The 16,443-nt window shown below is 41.3% G+C and overlaps 1 protein-coding gene across 1 annotated transcript in view; it reads left to right on the top strand.

Annotated features, from left to right (window-relative positions):
• LOC137208020 (ATP-binding cassette sub-family A member 17-like) overlaps positions 1–16,443 on the top strand; it is a 79,791-nt gene that overhangs the window by 50,654 nt on the left and 12,694 nt on the right. Inside the window, 9 exon segments of the mRNA XM_067708483.1 lie at positions 534–632; positions 7,555–7,717; positions 9,285–9,464; positions 9,466–9,584; positions 10,966–10,976; positions 11,558–11,825; positions 11,993–12,197; positions 12,799–12,835; positions 12,838–13,014. Of these exon segments, the coding sequence (XP_067564584.1) occupies positions 534–632; positions 7,555–7,717; positions 9,285–9,464; positions 9,466–9,584; positions 10,966–10,976; positions 11,558–11,825; positions 11,993–12,197; positions 12,799–12,835; positions 12,838–13,014 (1,259 nt within the window).

Here is a 16,443-nt window from a genome sequence, read left to right as displayed (position 1 = left end):
TAAGCACTCCAAAAATAGTACTGTTATTTCTTCTTGCTCAAAATAAAAGAGATTAATTAATATTTACTTTGTATCTGCAATGTGCTAGATGTATGTTTGATTTATCCTTACAGAAAGTTTTTTTTTCTATTTTTTTTTTGCTGTATGCAGGCCTCTCACTGTTGCGGCCTCTCCCATTGTGGAGTACAGGCTCCGCACGCGCAGGCTCAATGGCCATGGCTCACGGGCCCAGCCGCTCTGCGGCATGTGGGATCCTCCCAGACCGGGGCACGAACCCGTGTCCCCTGCATCGGCAGGCGGACTCTCAACCACTGTGCCACCAGGGAAGCCCCTTACAGAAAGTTTTTGAAGTAAATGCTATTATGCTCATTGTTCAAGTTCAGAGGCATGAAGCAAGAGAGGGACCGAGTTGAGATTTGAACAAAAATATTCTAGACTCCATAGCCCATGCTTTTTCCTCTGTAGAAAGCCAATGGTGATAATGAGGGATTCACCTTCCACCTTTGAGGAATAAAACTGTTTTTCCATCCCAGGTTTGAATCTCTATTTACTGACTTGGAACTGAGGCAGGAAGAGCTGGGCATTGCCGGCTTTGGGGCCTCCGTCACCACTATGGAAGAAGTCGTCATTCGGTAAGCAAGTACAAAACTATAGACTCCAGGAATCTTAGGGTTGGAAGGGATCTTAAACATTGCCCTGTGCTTGAATCCTTTCTATAACATCCTCACTGAATGGTCTTCCAGCCTCTGACTAGTACTTCCAGTAATAGGGATATTGGTTAATGCAGAAAATATTGAATGTAATATCACCCAACAAACAAAATTTTAACATAAATTTCTAGGAATGAAAATAAAAAAAAATATTATACCAGTTGGGATACTTTTGATTGTAAGTAACAGATAACCCACACTCAGCTGGTTTATTAGGAAGGTTTATTATTTCATTTAAAAAGATTTCCCAAGTTAGGGCAGCTCTGAGATTGGCTGATTCATCCACCAAGCTATTTGAACGTAATGAAGCAGGGATGCTGGCTCAGTGCTAGGAAGGCTTTGAGGGGGCATTCCAGGTAAACTACCCAAGAGGCCACACTAGGCCATAAAGTGGCAAGAAGAACAGGTGAGTATTTTACCCAGTCTGGTAATATTTGTCTTCTAAATGGAATATGTAGGCTATTTACGAGTATTACTTATGATATATTAAAATTTATATCTATCATTTTATATTTTATACTAGTCCCGCTTAGTCTATATGGCTTATTCTCTCCTTTTTCTGGATTATTTTTTCTCACTCTATATTTTCCTCCCTACCCCACACTAACTGGAAACTATATATTCTTATTTTAGTGGTAAGCCTAGATATTGAGATACACATATGTAATTTATCAAAGTCTCAGGTGAATTAGTATCTTTCCTCTGCTTCTGGAAAATACTAAGACCTTGGAACACTTGAATTTTATTCACACACATTCCACCATCACCAACTTATATACTATTATTATATATTTTAATTCTCTTTTTTAACTCCACAAAACATTATTGTTGTTTGGGGAAGACAATGGTCATTTAAATTCATGTACATAGTTAGCTCTTTCTGTTTTCTCCTCGTGCTTCTCCAGTAACTTTCCTTCTGCCTGCAGTACATTCTGTACCACGTCCTTTACTGTTTTTATGCTGGTGCCAAACACTGTCAGTTATTTTGGTCTGGAAATGATTTTATTTCTCCCTGATTTTTGAAGGATATTTTCCTTGTCCATCCTTTTGCATTTATTCTAACTGTAGCCATATATTTTTGGTGTATTTCTTATAAACAGAATATAGCTGAAGTTTAAAAAAACATTAATTTGTCTATCTTTACTTTTTAAATAGAAGCTTTGGTCCTTTACAACTAAGAAAAATTCTAGTTCATTTGGTTTTGAATCTACCATGTTATTCAGTGTTTTCTATTTATCCCACCAATTCCATATTCTCTTATTTCCTTTCTGGTCTTTTGGATTGATTTAGTGGGTTTTTTTTTTTTTTTACTTTATATTTTCTCCTCTGTTAGTTTAGAATTTGTAAGTTATTTTTCTGTTCTCTTGGTGGTTATCCTAAGATTACAATGTGCATTTTTAACTTATTAAAGTTTACAATAAACTAGTACATTTATCACATTCCAGACAATGCAAGGTACATAGCACACTTAAATTCCATTTATTCTACTTACAGAGATATGTGCTATTTCGTTCAACTATTGCAATTCTGTGTATTTTTAAAAACCCATAATACATTATTGTTTTTTGTGCAATCGGTATTCATTTAAATTTAGCACATATTTATAATCTCACTTATATGTGGAATCTAGAAAAATGATACAGATGAACTTATTTGCAAAGTAGAAATAGAGACACAGAAATAGAGAACAAACCTATGGATACCGGTGGAGGAGGGGGGGTGGGATGAACTGGGAGACTGGGATTGACATATATACACTATTGATACTATGTATAAAATAGATAACTAATGAGAACCTACTGTATAGCACAGGGAACTCTACTCAATGCTCTGTGGTGACCTAAATGGGAAGGAAATCCAAAAAAGAAGGGATATATGTATATGTGTAGCTGATTCACTTTGCTGTACAGCAGAAACTAACACAGCATTGTAAAGCAGCTATACTCCAATAAAAATTAATTTAAAATAAATTTAGCACATATTTACCCTTTGCATTTTTCTTTAAACCTTCATTCACCCTTAAGCTTCCACCTAGAACTGTTTTCTTCCTGCCTAAACAATATCTATTTCCTTTAGCGCAGATTTTCTGGTGATAAAGTCTCAGAGTTTTTGTTTGCCTGAAAATATATTTTTGGCCTTCGTTTTTGAAGGAATTTTTCCTTGATATAGAATTTTACTTTAGCAGGGTTTTTTAAACACTTCTACAATGTAATTCTATTGTCTTCTTTTTAAAACAGATTTACTGAGGTATAATTTACATACTGTAACATTAATCATTAATTCATACCATGAAGTTTGATGGCTTTTAGTAAATTTACAGAGTTGTGTGACCGTAACCAAAATCCAATATTAGAACATTTTCATCACTCTGAAAAGATTTTTCATGTTCATTAGCAAACGTTCCTTGTTCCCAACTCTAGCCCAAGGCAACCACTAGTTTACTTTCTGTTTTTATATATTTACCTATTCTGGGCATTTCATAAGAATGGAATCATTTGGATTCATATGTAGAAAATCATATAGTATGTATTTTATGTCTGGCTTCTTTCACTTAGAAGAATTTTTGGAGGTTCATTCATGTTGTGGTGTTTATAATAAAAACTTGTTCTTTTTTATTTCTGAATAGTACTCTATCATATGGATAGATCACTTTTGCTTATCCATTCCATTCTATTGTCTTCTGGCTTCCATTATGTCCACTGATATGTCAGCTGCCAGTATTATTATTATACTTTTAATGCAATCTGTCCTTTACCTCTGGCTGCTTTTTTTTTTTTTTTTTTTTGGCGGTACACGGGCCTCTCACTGCTGCGGCCTCTCCCACTGTGGAGCACAGTCTCCGGATGTGCAGGCCCAGCAGCCATGGCCCACGGGCCCAGCCGCTCCGCGGCACGTGGGATCCTCCTGGACCGGGGCACAAACCCGCGTCCCCTGCATCGGCAGGCGGACTCTCGACCACTGCACCACCAGGGAAGCCCTCTGGCTGCTTTTAATATTGTTTTTTCTTTGTTTTAGGTTTTCAACATTTTTACAGTGATGTGCCTTTGTGTGGTTTTCTTTGTGTTCCTCTGCTTAGGATTTTTACCACTTTTCACAATGTGTTTCCTGATATTGGTCAGTTTTGGAAAATTCTCAACCAATCTCTCTTCTGATCTTTCCTGTCTTTCCACTCCTCCTGGGACTACTACTTACGCATGATTTTTCCCTTTCAGGTGCTCATGTCTGTTATACTCTCTTTTTGGCTTGTATTCATTATCTATTGCTGCATAACAAATTACCCTAAAACTTAGCAGCCTTGAAACAACAAACATTTATTACCTCACAGTTTCTGTGGGTCAGGAGTCCAGGAGCTGGTAGATAGGTGGTTCTGGCTGAGGGTCTCCTGGGAGGTGGTTGTAGTCAAGCTGTTAGCCAGCGCTGCAGTCTCCACTTCCAAGTTCACTCCTGTTGTTGCTGGCTGACCTCAGTTCCTTGGTATCTATTGGCCTCAGTTCTTCACCATGTGGGCCTCTTCCCAGGTTGCTGGAGTGACCTTGTGATATGGCAACTGGCTTCCCCCACAGTGAGTGATCAGAGAAAGAGAGAAAACGTGACCAAGATGGAAGCTACATTCATTTTGTAACCTAATCTTGGAAGTGACACTTTTATCACTTTCGCTATATTCTGTTCATTAGAAGTTAGTCACTAGGTCCCGCTCACAATCAAAGGGAGGACATTAGCACAAGCAACAGAAGGAAAATAAACAGGTAGAACTACATCAAAATAAAAAAGCTCTGCACAGCAAACAAAATGATCAACAAAATTAAAAGACAACCTACTGAATGGGAGAAAGTATTCGCAGACACTTATATGATAAGGGGTTTGTATCCAAAATATATAAAGAATTCATACAACTCAATAGCAAAAAAGAAAAAACAATCCAATTTTTAAATGGGCAAAGGGCCTGGATAGACTTTTTTTCCAAAGAATATATTCAGATGGCCAACAGATACATGAAAAGGTGTTCGACATCACTAATCATTAGGGAAATGCAAATCAAAACCACTATGAGATAACACCTCACACCTGTTAGAATGGCAGAGCGACTGGAGATAACAAGCTTTGGCCAGGATGTGGAGAAAAGGGAACCCTTGTGTTCTGTTGGTCGGAATGTAAAATGGTGCAGCCACTATAAACACTGATATTGAAGGTTCCTCAAAAAATTAAAAATAGAGGGACTTTCCTGGTGGCGCAGTGGTTAAGAATCCACCTGCCAATGCAGGGGACACAGGGTTGAGCCCTGGTCCAGGAAGATCCCACATGCCACGGAGCAACTAAGCCTGCACGCCACAACTACTGAGCCTGTGCTCTAGAGCCGATGAGCCACAACTACTGAGCCCACATGCCACAACTACTGAAGCCCATGTGCCTAGAGCCCGTGCTCCACAACAAGAGAAGCCACCGCAATAAGAAGCCCATACGCTGCAATGAAGAGTAGTCCCTGCTCGCCACAACTAGAGAAAGCCTGAGCGCAGCAACGAAGACCCAATGCAGCCAAAAATAAATAAATTAATTAAAAAAATAGAACTACCATATGATCCAACAATTCCACTTATGGGTATATATCTGAAGGAAATATACTCACTACCTCAAAGAGATATCTGCACCCCCATGTTCATTGCAGCATTATTTATAATGGCCAAGTTGTAGAAACAACCTAAGTGTCCATCAGCAGGGGAATGGATAAAGAAAATGTGATTGATAAACACACACACACACATACACACACACACACTATTTGGCCATAAAAAAAAAAAAAAAAAAGGAATCCTGACACTTGCAACAACATGGATAGGCCTTGAGGGCATTATGCTCAGTGAAATAAGTCAGACACAGAAAGACAAACACTGTATGATCTTACTTATATGTGGAATCTTAAAAAAAAAAAACACCTCATAGAAACACAGAACAGATTTGTGGTTGCCAGAGGTTGGAGGTAGGGGTGGGGGAATTGGGTGAAGGTGGTCAAAAGTTCTAACCCTCTAATCACTTGTTTTTTTTTCCCATGGCAACCAACCCCCATCCTTTGGTGCTTTCCAAAAGTCACCCATTAAGATAACAAAAGACACTTTTATGGCTCTCATCACTTAGAAATTTATAAGGATTTTAGGCGCTCTATTCCAGAACCAGGACAAAGATCAAATACATATTTTTTATTATCAATCACAATAATCACAAAAGGTAATAATAAAAGGTAATAATAAAAACTTCATTTCCTCATGATTTGGCTACATTTTACTATTATCAGTGCTCTTGAGGTTATTTTTACATCTACTTACATCTGTATGATGGAAATGTTATGTTGATAATTTGAAATCAATCATGGTGAGAGTATTTACAACATGGAAATTGATAAACACTATAAATTGGGGTTTAATTTATTGCTTTGATTGTCTAGATTAAAAAAGTAACAACTGAGAAAATGTTAATAGTGTGAATTAAGCTTAAAAGTATGTCATATCTGAAGCAATTTCATTAAGAATAGAATTTGAGGAAATACTCTTCCAGTATTAAAAAAATGTTACTCAATCCAACAAAAATGTTGCTCACCTCATGGATGAATGAGTGAAGTTCTGACATACATCTTTGTTGTTTCACTTTTATCTTAATCATTAATGTTACTTAAACCATCAACCAATGTTCTTGTCAGAACTACAGAGAACCACACACTACTGCCTCCCGCCCACAGCCACATAAGGGCACCACCCTGAGAGCTTACCCTCCTGCCCCAGTCCAGCCTTCAGACAACTGCAGCCTGGCCAATAGCTTGACTACAGCCTCAGGAGAGACCTTGAGACAGAACCACCCAGCTGAGCCACTCCTAAATTCCTGACCCACAGGAACTGCGTGAGATCATAAATGCTTACTGTTGTTTTAAGATGCTAGGACCTCCCTGGTGGTCCAGTGGTTAAGACTCCATGCCCCCAGTGCAAGGGGAGTGGGTTCAATCTCTGGTCAGGGAACTAAGATTGCACAAGCTGTGTGGCAAGGCCAAAAGATTTTAAAATAAATAAATAAATAAATATGCTAAATTTTGGGATAATCTGTGTCACAGCAATAAATAACAATTAATTCACTGTCTTTTGCAGAACTGTACTAGAGGGAAAATGAGTCACCGGTTTACTGCATTATTTTGTTGTGACAAATTCCCAGCAGTAGAATAACTGGCCCAAAGACTATGAATAAAAATATGTTTCTTGACCTAACAGTTTGCTGCCAACAATGAATACATCTTTTTGCCTTGTTGTGTGTGTGTGGTGGGGGGGGTGGGGGGCAAACTTTTTCTTAAAGGGCCAGATAGTAAGTACTTCAGGCTATGTAGGTTTAGTGGCATAATCAAGGGTATTACGTAAGTCACTTAGATAACCATCTAAACATGTAACCATTTAAAAATGTAAAATCCTTTCTGAGCTGGATTTGGCCTACTGGCCATAGTTTACAAACCCCTGTCCTAGAGCGTCAGCAATGCTGCATTTTATAATTTATAGTTTTGCTCATAAAATAGATATTAGTGATATTTTTGTTTTAGTTTGTATGTGGTATCTTTTAAGGAAAATAATGAAATCTATTTATGCTAGTGTTGCCTCAGTTAATTCAGTTCTTATTTAGTGCCTATTTAAGAATTTTCTAGCCAGTATATACTTGCTAGCAGTATGGAATCTTGGTGCAGCTCTTTTTTCTCTCATTATTGTCCTAACTTATTTTTTTTATATCTTACACAACTTTCATTCTTTAAATCCAAACAAAATGAAATGTGTTGTGATTTTGAGAATTTTTATTTCTTTTTGTTTCTGGTTTGGTTTAGGGTTAGTAAGTTGGTAGATTCCAGTATAGATATACAAATCATCAAGCTTCCCTCCTTCCATTCTCACCCTCTGGTTAGCAGAGTTCCTGTTAATAGAATTAAATGTCTTCATTCAAGGATTTTCTCAATACAGTCCAGCCTACCAATCCAACCAAACACTGGGGTGAGCAAATATTTCAAATGTATGCAAGAAAGCAGATTTTTATTTCAGTCTTGGAATCATGATATTATTCTGTCAAGAAGTATATATCAACCTTTAATAGGGGCTTAAGAAAAAATGTGCAGATTTTAGGCCTAAAAGATTGGCTCTGCTGGGTTTCAGCAGTACCATGCTCTTTGCTCCACTTCAAAGTCAGAATGCTGGTGTTTTCTGACTAGGATCAACACAATGGAAGGGAGTATCAGAAAAGGTCTAGAAAAAGTCGTGGCCATTCCTTTCACCAGGAAGAAGAAAGAATAAAAGCATTAAATCTACTGGCCAAAACCCATACTTAATCTTTCTTTTTAATTTTTCACTGTGAAACAGATCATGTATTGTACCACCTGGAATTTAAATTTTTAAAAATATATTCTTATGAAGTACATGGACATTCTTTTAATGCTTAAAAAAAGAATATTGATATGCATTTTATATAGTGGTCTTGATTTAGCTATCTATAAGGTATGTTGCAAAATAATGAGACTGGTTTTCGTGGGTTAGTGAAGAGATTAATCTCACTGTTTCATAGTCTTAAATCACCTATTCAAGGGGAAGCTACCATTCATGGGGCCTCCAAGTTGGAAAGGGTCTTGGGGGTCATCTAGGCCAGTGCCTGTCTTATACAGAAGGCTCTTCTCCAACCCCCAGGAAGGATCTATCCGGCCTCTACTTGGCCAGGCTTTGCTTTAGCAAACAGTTCTGGAACCTTCCCAGGAAGTATTTCTCAGAGCACCACCTCTGATGAGCTATTAGCAGTGCCTTTTAATGAATGTTTGAGGGGAAAGGAGCTTCCATCATGTCAAATGTGGGAAACTTGGGGGGTGCTTGGTAGAGACTTTCAGGGATTTTTTGGTATTTTGAGAACAAGGAACACTGGCACCTGAGGCTTGAAGGCCCCGCTGCCTGCCCCAGCTAGTGCAGCATTACAGACAAGTTGGGTGGGAGCATATGCAGTGCCCACCTCCACAGTCTGCTGCCTCTGGGCCCAGCACTGGATCTTGGGATCTCAGTGCACACGACTACACACTTTGACATTTACTGTCAACGCCACAGGGACATCTCTGTGCGTGTCCTGCATACTTACACAAGTATACCTGTAGGATACATTACTAGAAGTAAAATTTCTAGATTAAAGACTGTGTGAATATCAAATTAATTTTATTCATTCAGCTAATTTGTTTTCTAAAAAGAGTTATACCAAATTAAAATGCCAGCAATGGAATTTTCCTCATATCCTCATCAACTTAAAATTTTTGCCAATCTGGCAGGTAAAAAACAATTGTATCATGTTTATATTTGGTATCTGTTTAGGCTACTCTTCCAGACTCTTTCCAATCTGTGCCTTCTTTTTCTGCCATTAAATGTTAATCAAATAATTAAGTCAAAGAATTTTAATCTGAAGCAATTTTTAACATCATCAAAATGTTAGACACAATATGAGAGAATACAATTGGGCGTGAGCCACGTAACTGCCTGCCAGCTTCTACCTGTGACTATGTTAATGTTGTTTCCCCCTTTTTTTAAATTGTAGTTCAGCCTTCTCTGCCAACAGTTCTATGCCATGTTCTTGAAAAGGGCTACATATTCTTGGTGCAACTCGATGATGATGCTGTCAATACAGATCCTGGTACCTCTGGTGATCCTTATGGTCAGCCTCTCATTCCTCAACTTCAGTACAAGCATGGAAAATGTCCCATTGGAGTTGACCCTAAAAAACATATGGTCAAACTATTGTTCCATTCTTTATTTCTCTGAAATCCAGGCTGGGTCCTCAGCTTTCAGAACATTTTACAGATATGCTCATGGCTGAAGAACAGATTCCTCTGCAGCTGCTAAGTAAGTACCAGGCCCAGGAAAACAGGGCAGGAAACAGGCCCATTGCTCCTTGTAGTGAAGCCATGTGCTTCCAGGCCACGTGATGCTCCCTGAAGTCAGAGTGAATAGCTAGAAGTCTCAGAAAAACATCTTTCAAAAATCAAACGACAGGAAAGGGAGAGTTCCTAGAAATGAGACCAAGTTTTGTCTTTCTAGGGACTAAAGCATGTCCAAAAATGAAACTGATAAATTTTCTGTTACATTTGAATGTATTAAGAAGAGATTTACACTCCCTCCCACAAAGGGAGTTTGTGGATGACTTAGTGATAGATGTAGAGAAAACTAAGCAAATGAGAAAAGGAGAACGTGATTAACTTCAGAGGGGGAAAGTTGTACAAAAAAAGAAACATGTCATAATATACTGCTTGGTTCAGCTGTGAATAATTTTTACTTTGTCATAGTAACATCAAAACTGACTATTGATTGAACCGAATTTATGATACAACTCTAGGGGGAGGAGAGGGGAGGGGAAGGCCATAGGGGGCAGGGATAGTCATAAAAGAACAAAGTCCTTGCATCCAAGATAGGATGTCAATAGAGAGATGGACTATTTAGCAATCCAGAGAAACATGAACTAAAAGATTTCAAAGTGGTTGCCTCTGGTGAGCAGGTACCAGGGATGGTGATGGGTAGGCCATGGCACTGCCATTTCTCATTATAAGTTTTATATAATTATTTGATTTTAAAAATTATATTCATGTGATATTTTAATTTAAAATAAAAATTTTAAGCATTTTTTTTACTAAAGTAAAGAGACCAAATGCAGAAGATGATGTAGCAAAGTGGTTGGGATTACAGTGACCTACCTCTCCAAACCTTGGTTTCCTCTCCTGCAAAATGGAAAGAATAATAAACCTTGCCTCACATTGTCATCGGAGGATTCCATGAGAGAGTGCCTATCGTGAGCTTTGCACACTGTTAACACTGGCACTCAGTAACCTTCAGCCACTGGTACAATTATCATTATTGTGGGTATTTTGGGGTTTTTTTTCAATTATCATTATTGTTGTTGCTGTGATTGAAGGTCCCTTCCAGCACTAAAAATTCCAGAATTCTAAGTGGGTCATATATTTCGCCTGGCACTGTGTGCTGGAAGTCCAGTGATGAACAGTATTATTACCAGCCCTTGATGAGCTTCTAGCCCAGAGATCATATGGATAAGTGACAGTAGTTACAATACAAAGGAACCGTAAGTGATGATCTCAGAGACATGTCTCAGCCTTGGAGGGCCAGAGGATGCTCCAGAGTTAGGAGCCTAAGGTGTGAATAGGTACTGATCCACAGCAGGGGAATGTAACCCAAAGAACATTCCAAACCATGAGAAGAGCATTTGTAAGCATGGGGAACGGTGAGTCCTTAGGCATGGCTAGAACTTCAAGACAGGAAGCGGAGTCTGGATAACAGTTGGGCACTGTAGGTCGTGTGCAGGAGGTTAGCTTTATCCCGAGAGCAGGGGGGAGTCACTTGAAATTGTTGGGTAGGGTGTGTGTGATCAGACATGTCCTTTCACATGAGACTGGAGGGACTGGATAGGAGGCAAGGAGCTCTGTTAGAGCCACACAGTCCAGGCAAAGGTGGTGGGGCCTGGGCTGCGTCAAGGCCGTGGGGAGGAGGGGAGTAGACAGAGCTGAGATTTAAAAGATGACTAGACAAGACTTTTTTATACTGCTCCAGTCAATGAAAGGAAAACTTTCTTGATGCCCTGGGGTCATGGGGCTTGGACAGGAGGCAGCCCTGTGGGCAAAGGGGATCACTGGAATTCAGAGCACGGCCATGTCAGGAGGAGCCCACTTTCGGATGTGGGCGGGGGTTAGTGATGAGATAGATACCCAGGAGGAGCAGCGGTTGGGGGAAGCCAAAGGCGAATCCTCTCTGCCTCACTGGACCTGGTGTGATGCTCTCGGATGGTCTGCTCTCTTCTACGTTCAGTAGAGCCATTCCTCCTGAAAAAGTTAGAGGAGGAGCCCGAGGTCTTTGATCAGAACTACCTAGTGGCAGCTTCCTTTGAAGACGTGGGGAACCACACCATAGTGACAGCGCTGTTCAACAACCAGGCATACCATTCCACTGCCCTGGCGCTGGCACTGGTGGACAATGTCCCCTTCAAGTTGCTTTCTGGTGCCAGGGCTTCAATAACGGTATTCAACCACCCTCAACCTCAGTCAAACAAGGAGACCTCGGAGAATATCTTGTACGAGTATGTACGACTTTCCTTCCCTCCTCAGTGCTTCTCCCTTTACCACCTACTTCTTCCTTTTTTTAATTTTGTTTTGTTTTAATCACAAATTGTTATTTTGGAGTATGGTTGCTGTGAGCAGTTCTACTTAAATGGCTACCTTTCTCCTTATATCCTGTCTTTTACAGGGGTCCTAAAGGACATTATCTTGTTATCAACTTACTTTTTGGAATGGCTTTCCTGTCTAGCTCTTTCTCCATCTTGACAGTCAAAGAGAGATGCATCAAGACCAAGCAGGTCCAGTTCATCAGTGGCGTTTATGTGACTACTTTCTGGCTCTCCGCTCTGCTGTGGGACCTCATCTCCTTCCTCATCCCCACTCTGCTGCTGCTGGTGAGCTGCATGGTGCTGAGGCCTTTCCCCTGCACATCACAGGGGGCTTGCCTTGGGGACCCTGTGAAGAACCAGAACCCTACCTGAAGTCCAGGCTGGCAGCTAAGCCCCTGATTGGCCACACAGGGTGTGAAAGCACCTTCATTGCTGACCCTCAGTAAAACATGATTTCAGTCCCAGTATCATAAGGAGCAGAGGGGCCAGCTCTAGGGTCTCTAATTTGTGGCTTCCCCACAACTGCTGCCTCAAGCTAGTAAATGACAGTGCCTTGGGGACAGTGCCCAGAAATAGCTCACCAGGGCACTGAGGGTTGCAAGTCTTTGGTGGTGACTGAGTTGTGCAGCTTGAGGTTCCCTGGTCATTTGTGCAGAATGGATCACGTCCTCCTTTGTTCTGCCTCTGAGCCCCTGATCTCACTGCACTGATTTCCAGGGGCAGAGCCAGCTGTCTCTGCACTGCCGGATGAGTAAGGGGAGTTGCCGATGTAGTACTGCTAACACCCTATTTACTTTATTTTTTAAATTAAGATTATCATATCCTTTCTCTAATGCTTAGGACTGACTCTTAGTGACTTTTCCAAATTCTACCCCGCTTTCCAAAGGTGGTGTTTTTGTACTATGTTGAAGAAGCTTTTACACACCAGAAAACATCCCTGCTGTTGTCTTGATGCTAACGCTCTATGCCTCTATCATCCCCTTCATCTACCTGACCAGCTTCTGCTTTGACAATGCGGGTAGCGCCTGTGTTAAGCTCATCATCACGCTCACCTTTTTGAGCATCGACCCCCTTGTTCTCGTCTCAGTCACAAGTGAAAAAGGTGAGGACCGTTACGGCTACACATCACACATCTTTAACTTTCCCTCCAGCAGCCACAGAAGTTGTACCCATGAAAACGTGTGTCTGCCAGGGGCCTGTGTGAGGCTCTTCTCAGCAGCTGTCAATGGAAGAGCCCCAAACTGTCAACGTCCCAAACATGCATCTCCAGGAGGACAGTGACACACAGTGGTTATATTCATCAGCAGAGTATGCTCAGCAGCAAAGAGGGAATAGATGCTCACCACGTGCAGCAGTGCAAACAAACATCAAAACAGGGTGCTACGTGGAAGAGGCACACTCTGAGCCAGAAAAGCGTTTGGCTCAGAGCTGGGGGGAGGGGGTCCACCACATGGAGACCTTAGGGAACTTTCTAGAGTGTTGGAAACACTCTGTATCTTGATCCAGGTGTTGGTTACATGGACATAAATATTTGTCAAAATTCATCAAACTGTCCACTTATGATCATGCATTTCACTGAAATAAATTATTCCTCAGTTTAAAAGAAAGTAATAGGGCTTCCCTGGTGGTGCAGTGGTTGAGAGTCCACCTGCCGATGCAGGGGACACGGGCTCGTGCCCCGGTCTGGGAAGATCCCACATGCCGCGGAGCCGCTGGGCCCGTGAGCCATGGCCGCTGTGCCTGTGCGTCCAGAACCTGTGCTCCGCAACTGGAGAGGCCACAACAGTGAGAGGCCCGCGTACCACACACACACACACAAAAAAGGTAATAATAAGCCAGGGTTGGATGAAGGCTGCTTGGTGACGTGCAATTAGAGTCAAAGAAACTGAGGGGTGAGCCATCTTCACACCACATCCTTTAAAACCGATGTCTTCATGTCTGTGCTGCCGTCTCTCTCTGGGTCAGATATCCATGATCATATTTTACCTCTGTAAGGCTTTTTTTCATTTGTTTTTATGCTGACCACCTCCTTCAAATTGACTTTGGGGTTTTGTTCATTTCTTTCTTTTAATTTAAAAATATGTTAACAGCTTCTTCTGCTTTCATCTTGGGAGTCATTCTGTCTCTTAAAGGACGTGTGTGTATTCTCTATTTTGAATTTATTTTACTAGTTTAACTCTCAGAGTTTGTGGTGCCTTTTCCAGTTCTCATACATACCACCTGTGGAATTTCAGAGATGGAATTATTTTCATCTGAGAGGATCATAAAAGTGACAGTGTTTTGACTTTATGATTGAAATAGAACAAAAAGCACACTGCAGGCAGAGGAAAGGGGATACACAAAGGCCTGTCCTGAGGGAAGCCAAATCCAGCAGTTCTCAGCTGTAAACTCCATCTGAGATTCACTGATCAGCACTTAAAGACATCCTGCATGATTCCGACACAGGTGGTACAGGGAATCACTCTGAGAAATGTTTGCCCTAATCTCCAGGGAGAATCTAAGGATTCCTCCCTTTCTCCTCTTCTCTGTCGCTCAACCCACCCGAGAGGGACAGGCACCTGAAAGTCCAAGGACACTGAGGGCCCTGATGGGAGCAGAGCTTTTAGAGAAGATGACCAAGCTAGCACCTGACTCTCTGGACATTCTCTCTGGATCCTTTGGCCTTGCTGGGATCTGTTTCTTCTTAGATTCCTTCATACTATTTCTTCTCTTCCCTCCAATGCAGCAATACAGGGACCAAGGCACTTCTTCTGCTTAGCAGGAGGCAACTGCTAAAACTAACTGGAAATCGGGTGAGTCAAAGAGGAGGGAGGGGGCTTCCCTGGTGGCACAGTGGTTGAGAGTCCGCCTGCCGATGCAGGGGACACTGGTTCGTGCCCTGGTCCGAGAGGATCCCACATGCCGCAGAGCGGCTCGGCCCACGAGCCGTGGCCGCTGAGCCTGTGTGTCCAGAGCCTGTTGCTCCGCAACGGGAGAGGCCACAACAGTGAGAGGCCCGCGTACCGCAAAAAATAATAATAATAAAATAAAAAAATAAAAAGAGGGAGGCTGGGACAAGGCAAGAAGCTTCACCTCTGGTCTGGGGAAAAGGATGCCAGTGCCTTCACAGGCTCCATCCCTACTCCCTGAGAAAGAAAACTATACATTAGAGGCTGGCCCTTGGCCCTTGTACACATGCCCTAGAGGCCTCATTAAGATGCTGTCACCATGGCAGTAGACAGAGAGTTATGAAAGCTAAATCTGAGCTCTTTTTCCTGAGACTCTACTAAAACGATAGCAAAGGAAATAAAAATGTATGAATTCACAATGAAGAAACATCTAAAGTGCATTCAGAGGGGAAAATGGCTGAGCAAGTATCTAATTTAGCAACACAGAATCCTCGAGAGGCTTGGGACCACAGAGAAAGGGAGTGAAACAGTCTGTTCCATCTCCACTGGCCCTACTACCACTCCCCACCCGGAAGCAGTCAGAGATCCCTCCTCTTGATGAATTGAAACTGCTTCCAAAAGAGACCTAAACATTATGGACTGGTCCCCTGCCTAATTGCCTTAAAATGTAGCCTGCCCCCTACCTCCATAAACAAAGCTAGCAAATCACCTCCTGGTGCCTCATTTGTCTCTCTGAATAGACAGACCAATCAAGGATCACTGATCACTTGAGGATGGCAGCCAAGAAAAGACTAAAACAAACCAACAAAAAGGAGACACAGGGGTAGGGCCATGCAGGAAACAAAACCAAACAAAACAAAGATTTTGGAAAAGATTGCATCTATTAAACAACAGAATTCCATGAAGAAGAAAAACTTTGAGGACAAGAAAGAGCTGATTGCCAAAATAAAAATTTAGCAGAAGTGTTGGAAGATAAAGTCAATTAACCTGCCGAAGTAGAGCAAAAAGATAAGAGAAATAGGAGAAGTTGAGAAAAAAGGCAGGTAACGTGAGAGTAAGTCCAGGAGATGCTATTATATTCAATTGATAAGCATTCCAGAAAGAGAAAACAGAGGAAATGAAGTTGAGGAAACTACCAAAGAAATAAAGCAAAAATATTTCCCAGAGTTGAAAAAACAAACTTCAAGATTGAAGGGATCCATCAAATATCCAACACTGAATGAAAAAAGACCCAGATGCTTCCTAGATGACAACGAGTTCTATACTGAATTCACTTGTCAGTCAGGTGTATGGACAGAACAAAGACAATTTCAAATGGGCAAACAGAAATTGAAGTCACCACGTCACTTTCTTGGAAAGTTAAGGATATAGGCCAGCAAAGTGAAGGAGTAAAGTAAAGGAGAAAGAAGACACAAGATCCAGAAAAGGATGAATCCCACCAGGAATGTGGCAGAGAAAAGTCCTTCAGTTGGAGGGCTAGATATGGATGATTTGTGACCTCTCCTCAGTCTTCAACAAGCTTTGGAGTAGGATCCGCAGAGAAGGAAGGAGGGAAGGAAAACAAGCAGAAGTTGTAAATATCTGTTCCTTTGATTACATGTATTGTTGGTGAACTGATTCTGGTTAGGGTGAGCTTGGGGCAT

This window comes from Pseudorca crassidens, chromosome 15 (genome assembly GCF_039906515.1).
Source record: "Pseudorca crassidens isolate mPseCra1 chromosome 15, mPseCra1.hap1, whole genome shotgun sequence".
Classification (NCBI taxonomy): Eukaryota; Metazoa; Chordata; class Mammalia; order Artiodactyla; family Delphinidae; genus Pseudorca; species Pseudorca crassidens.
The sequence above is the reverse complement of the archived record's forward strand: the minus strand, read 5'-3'. Positions and strand labels throughout refer to the sequence as shown.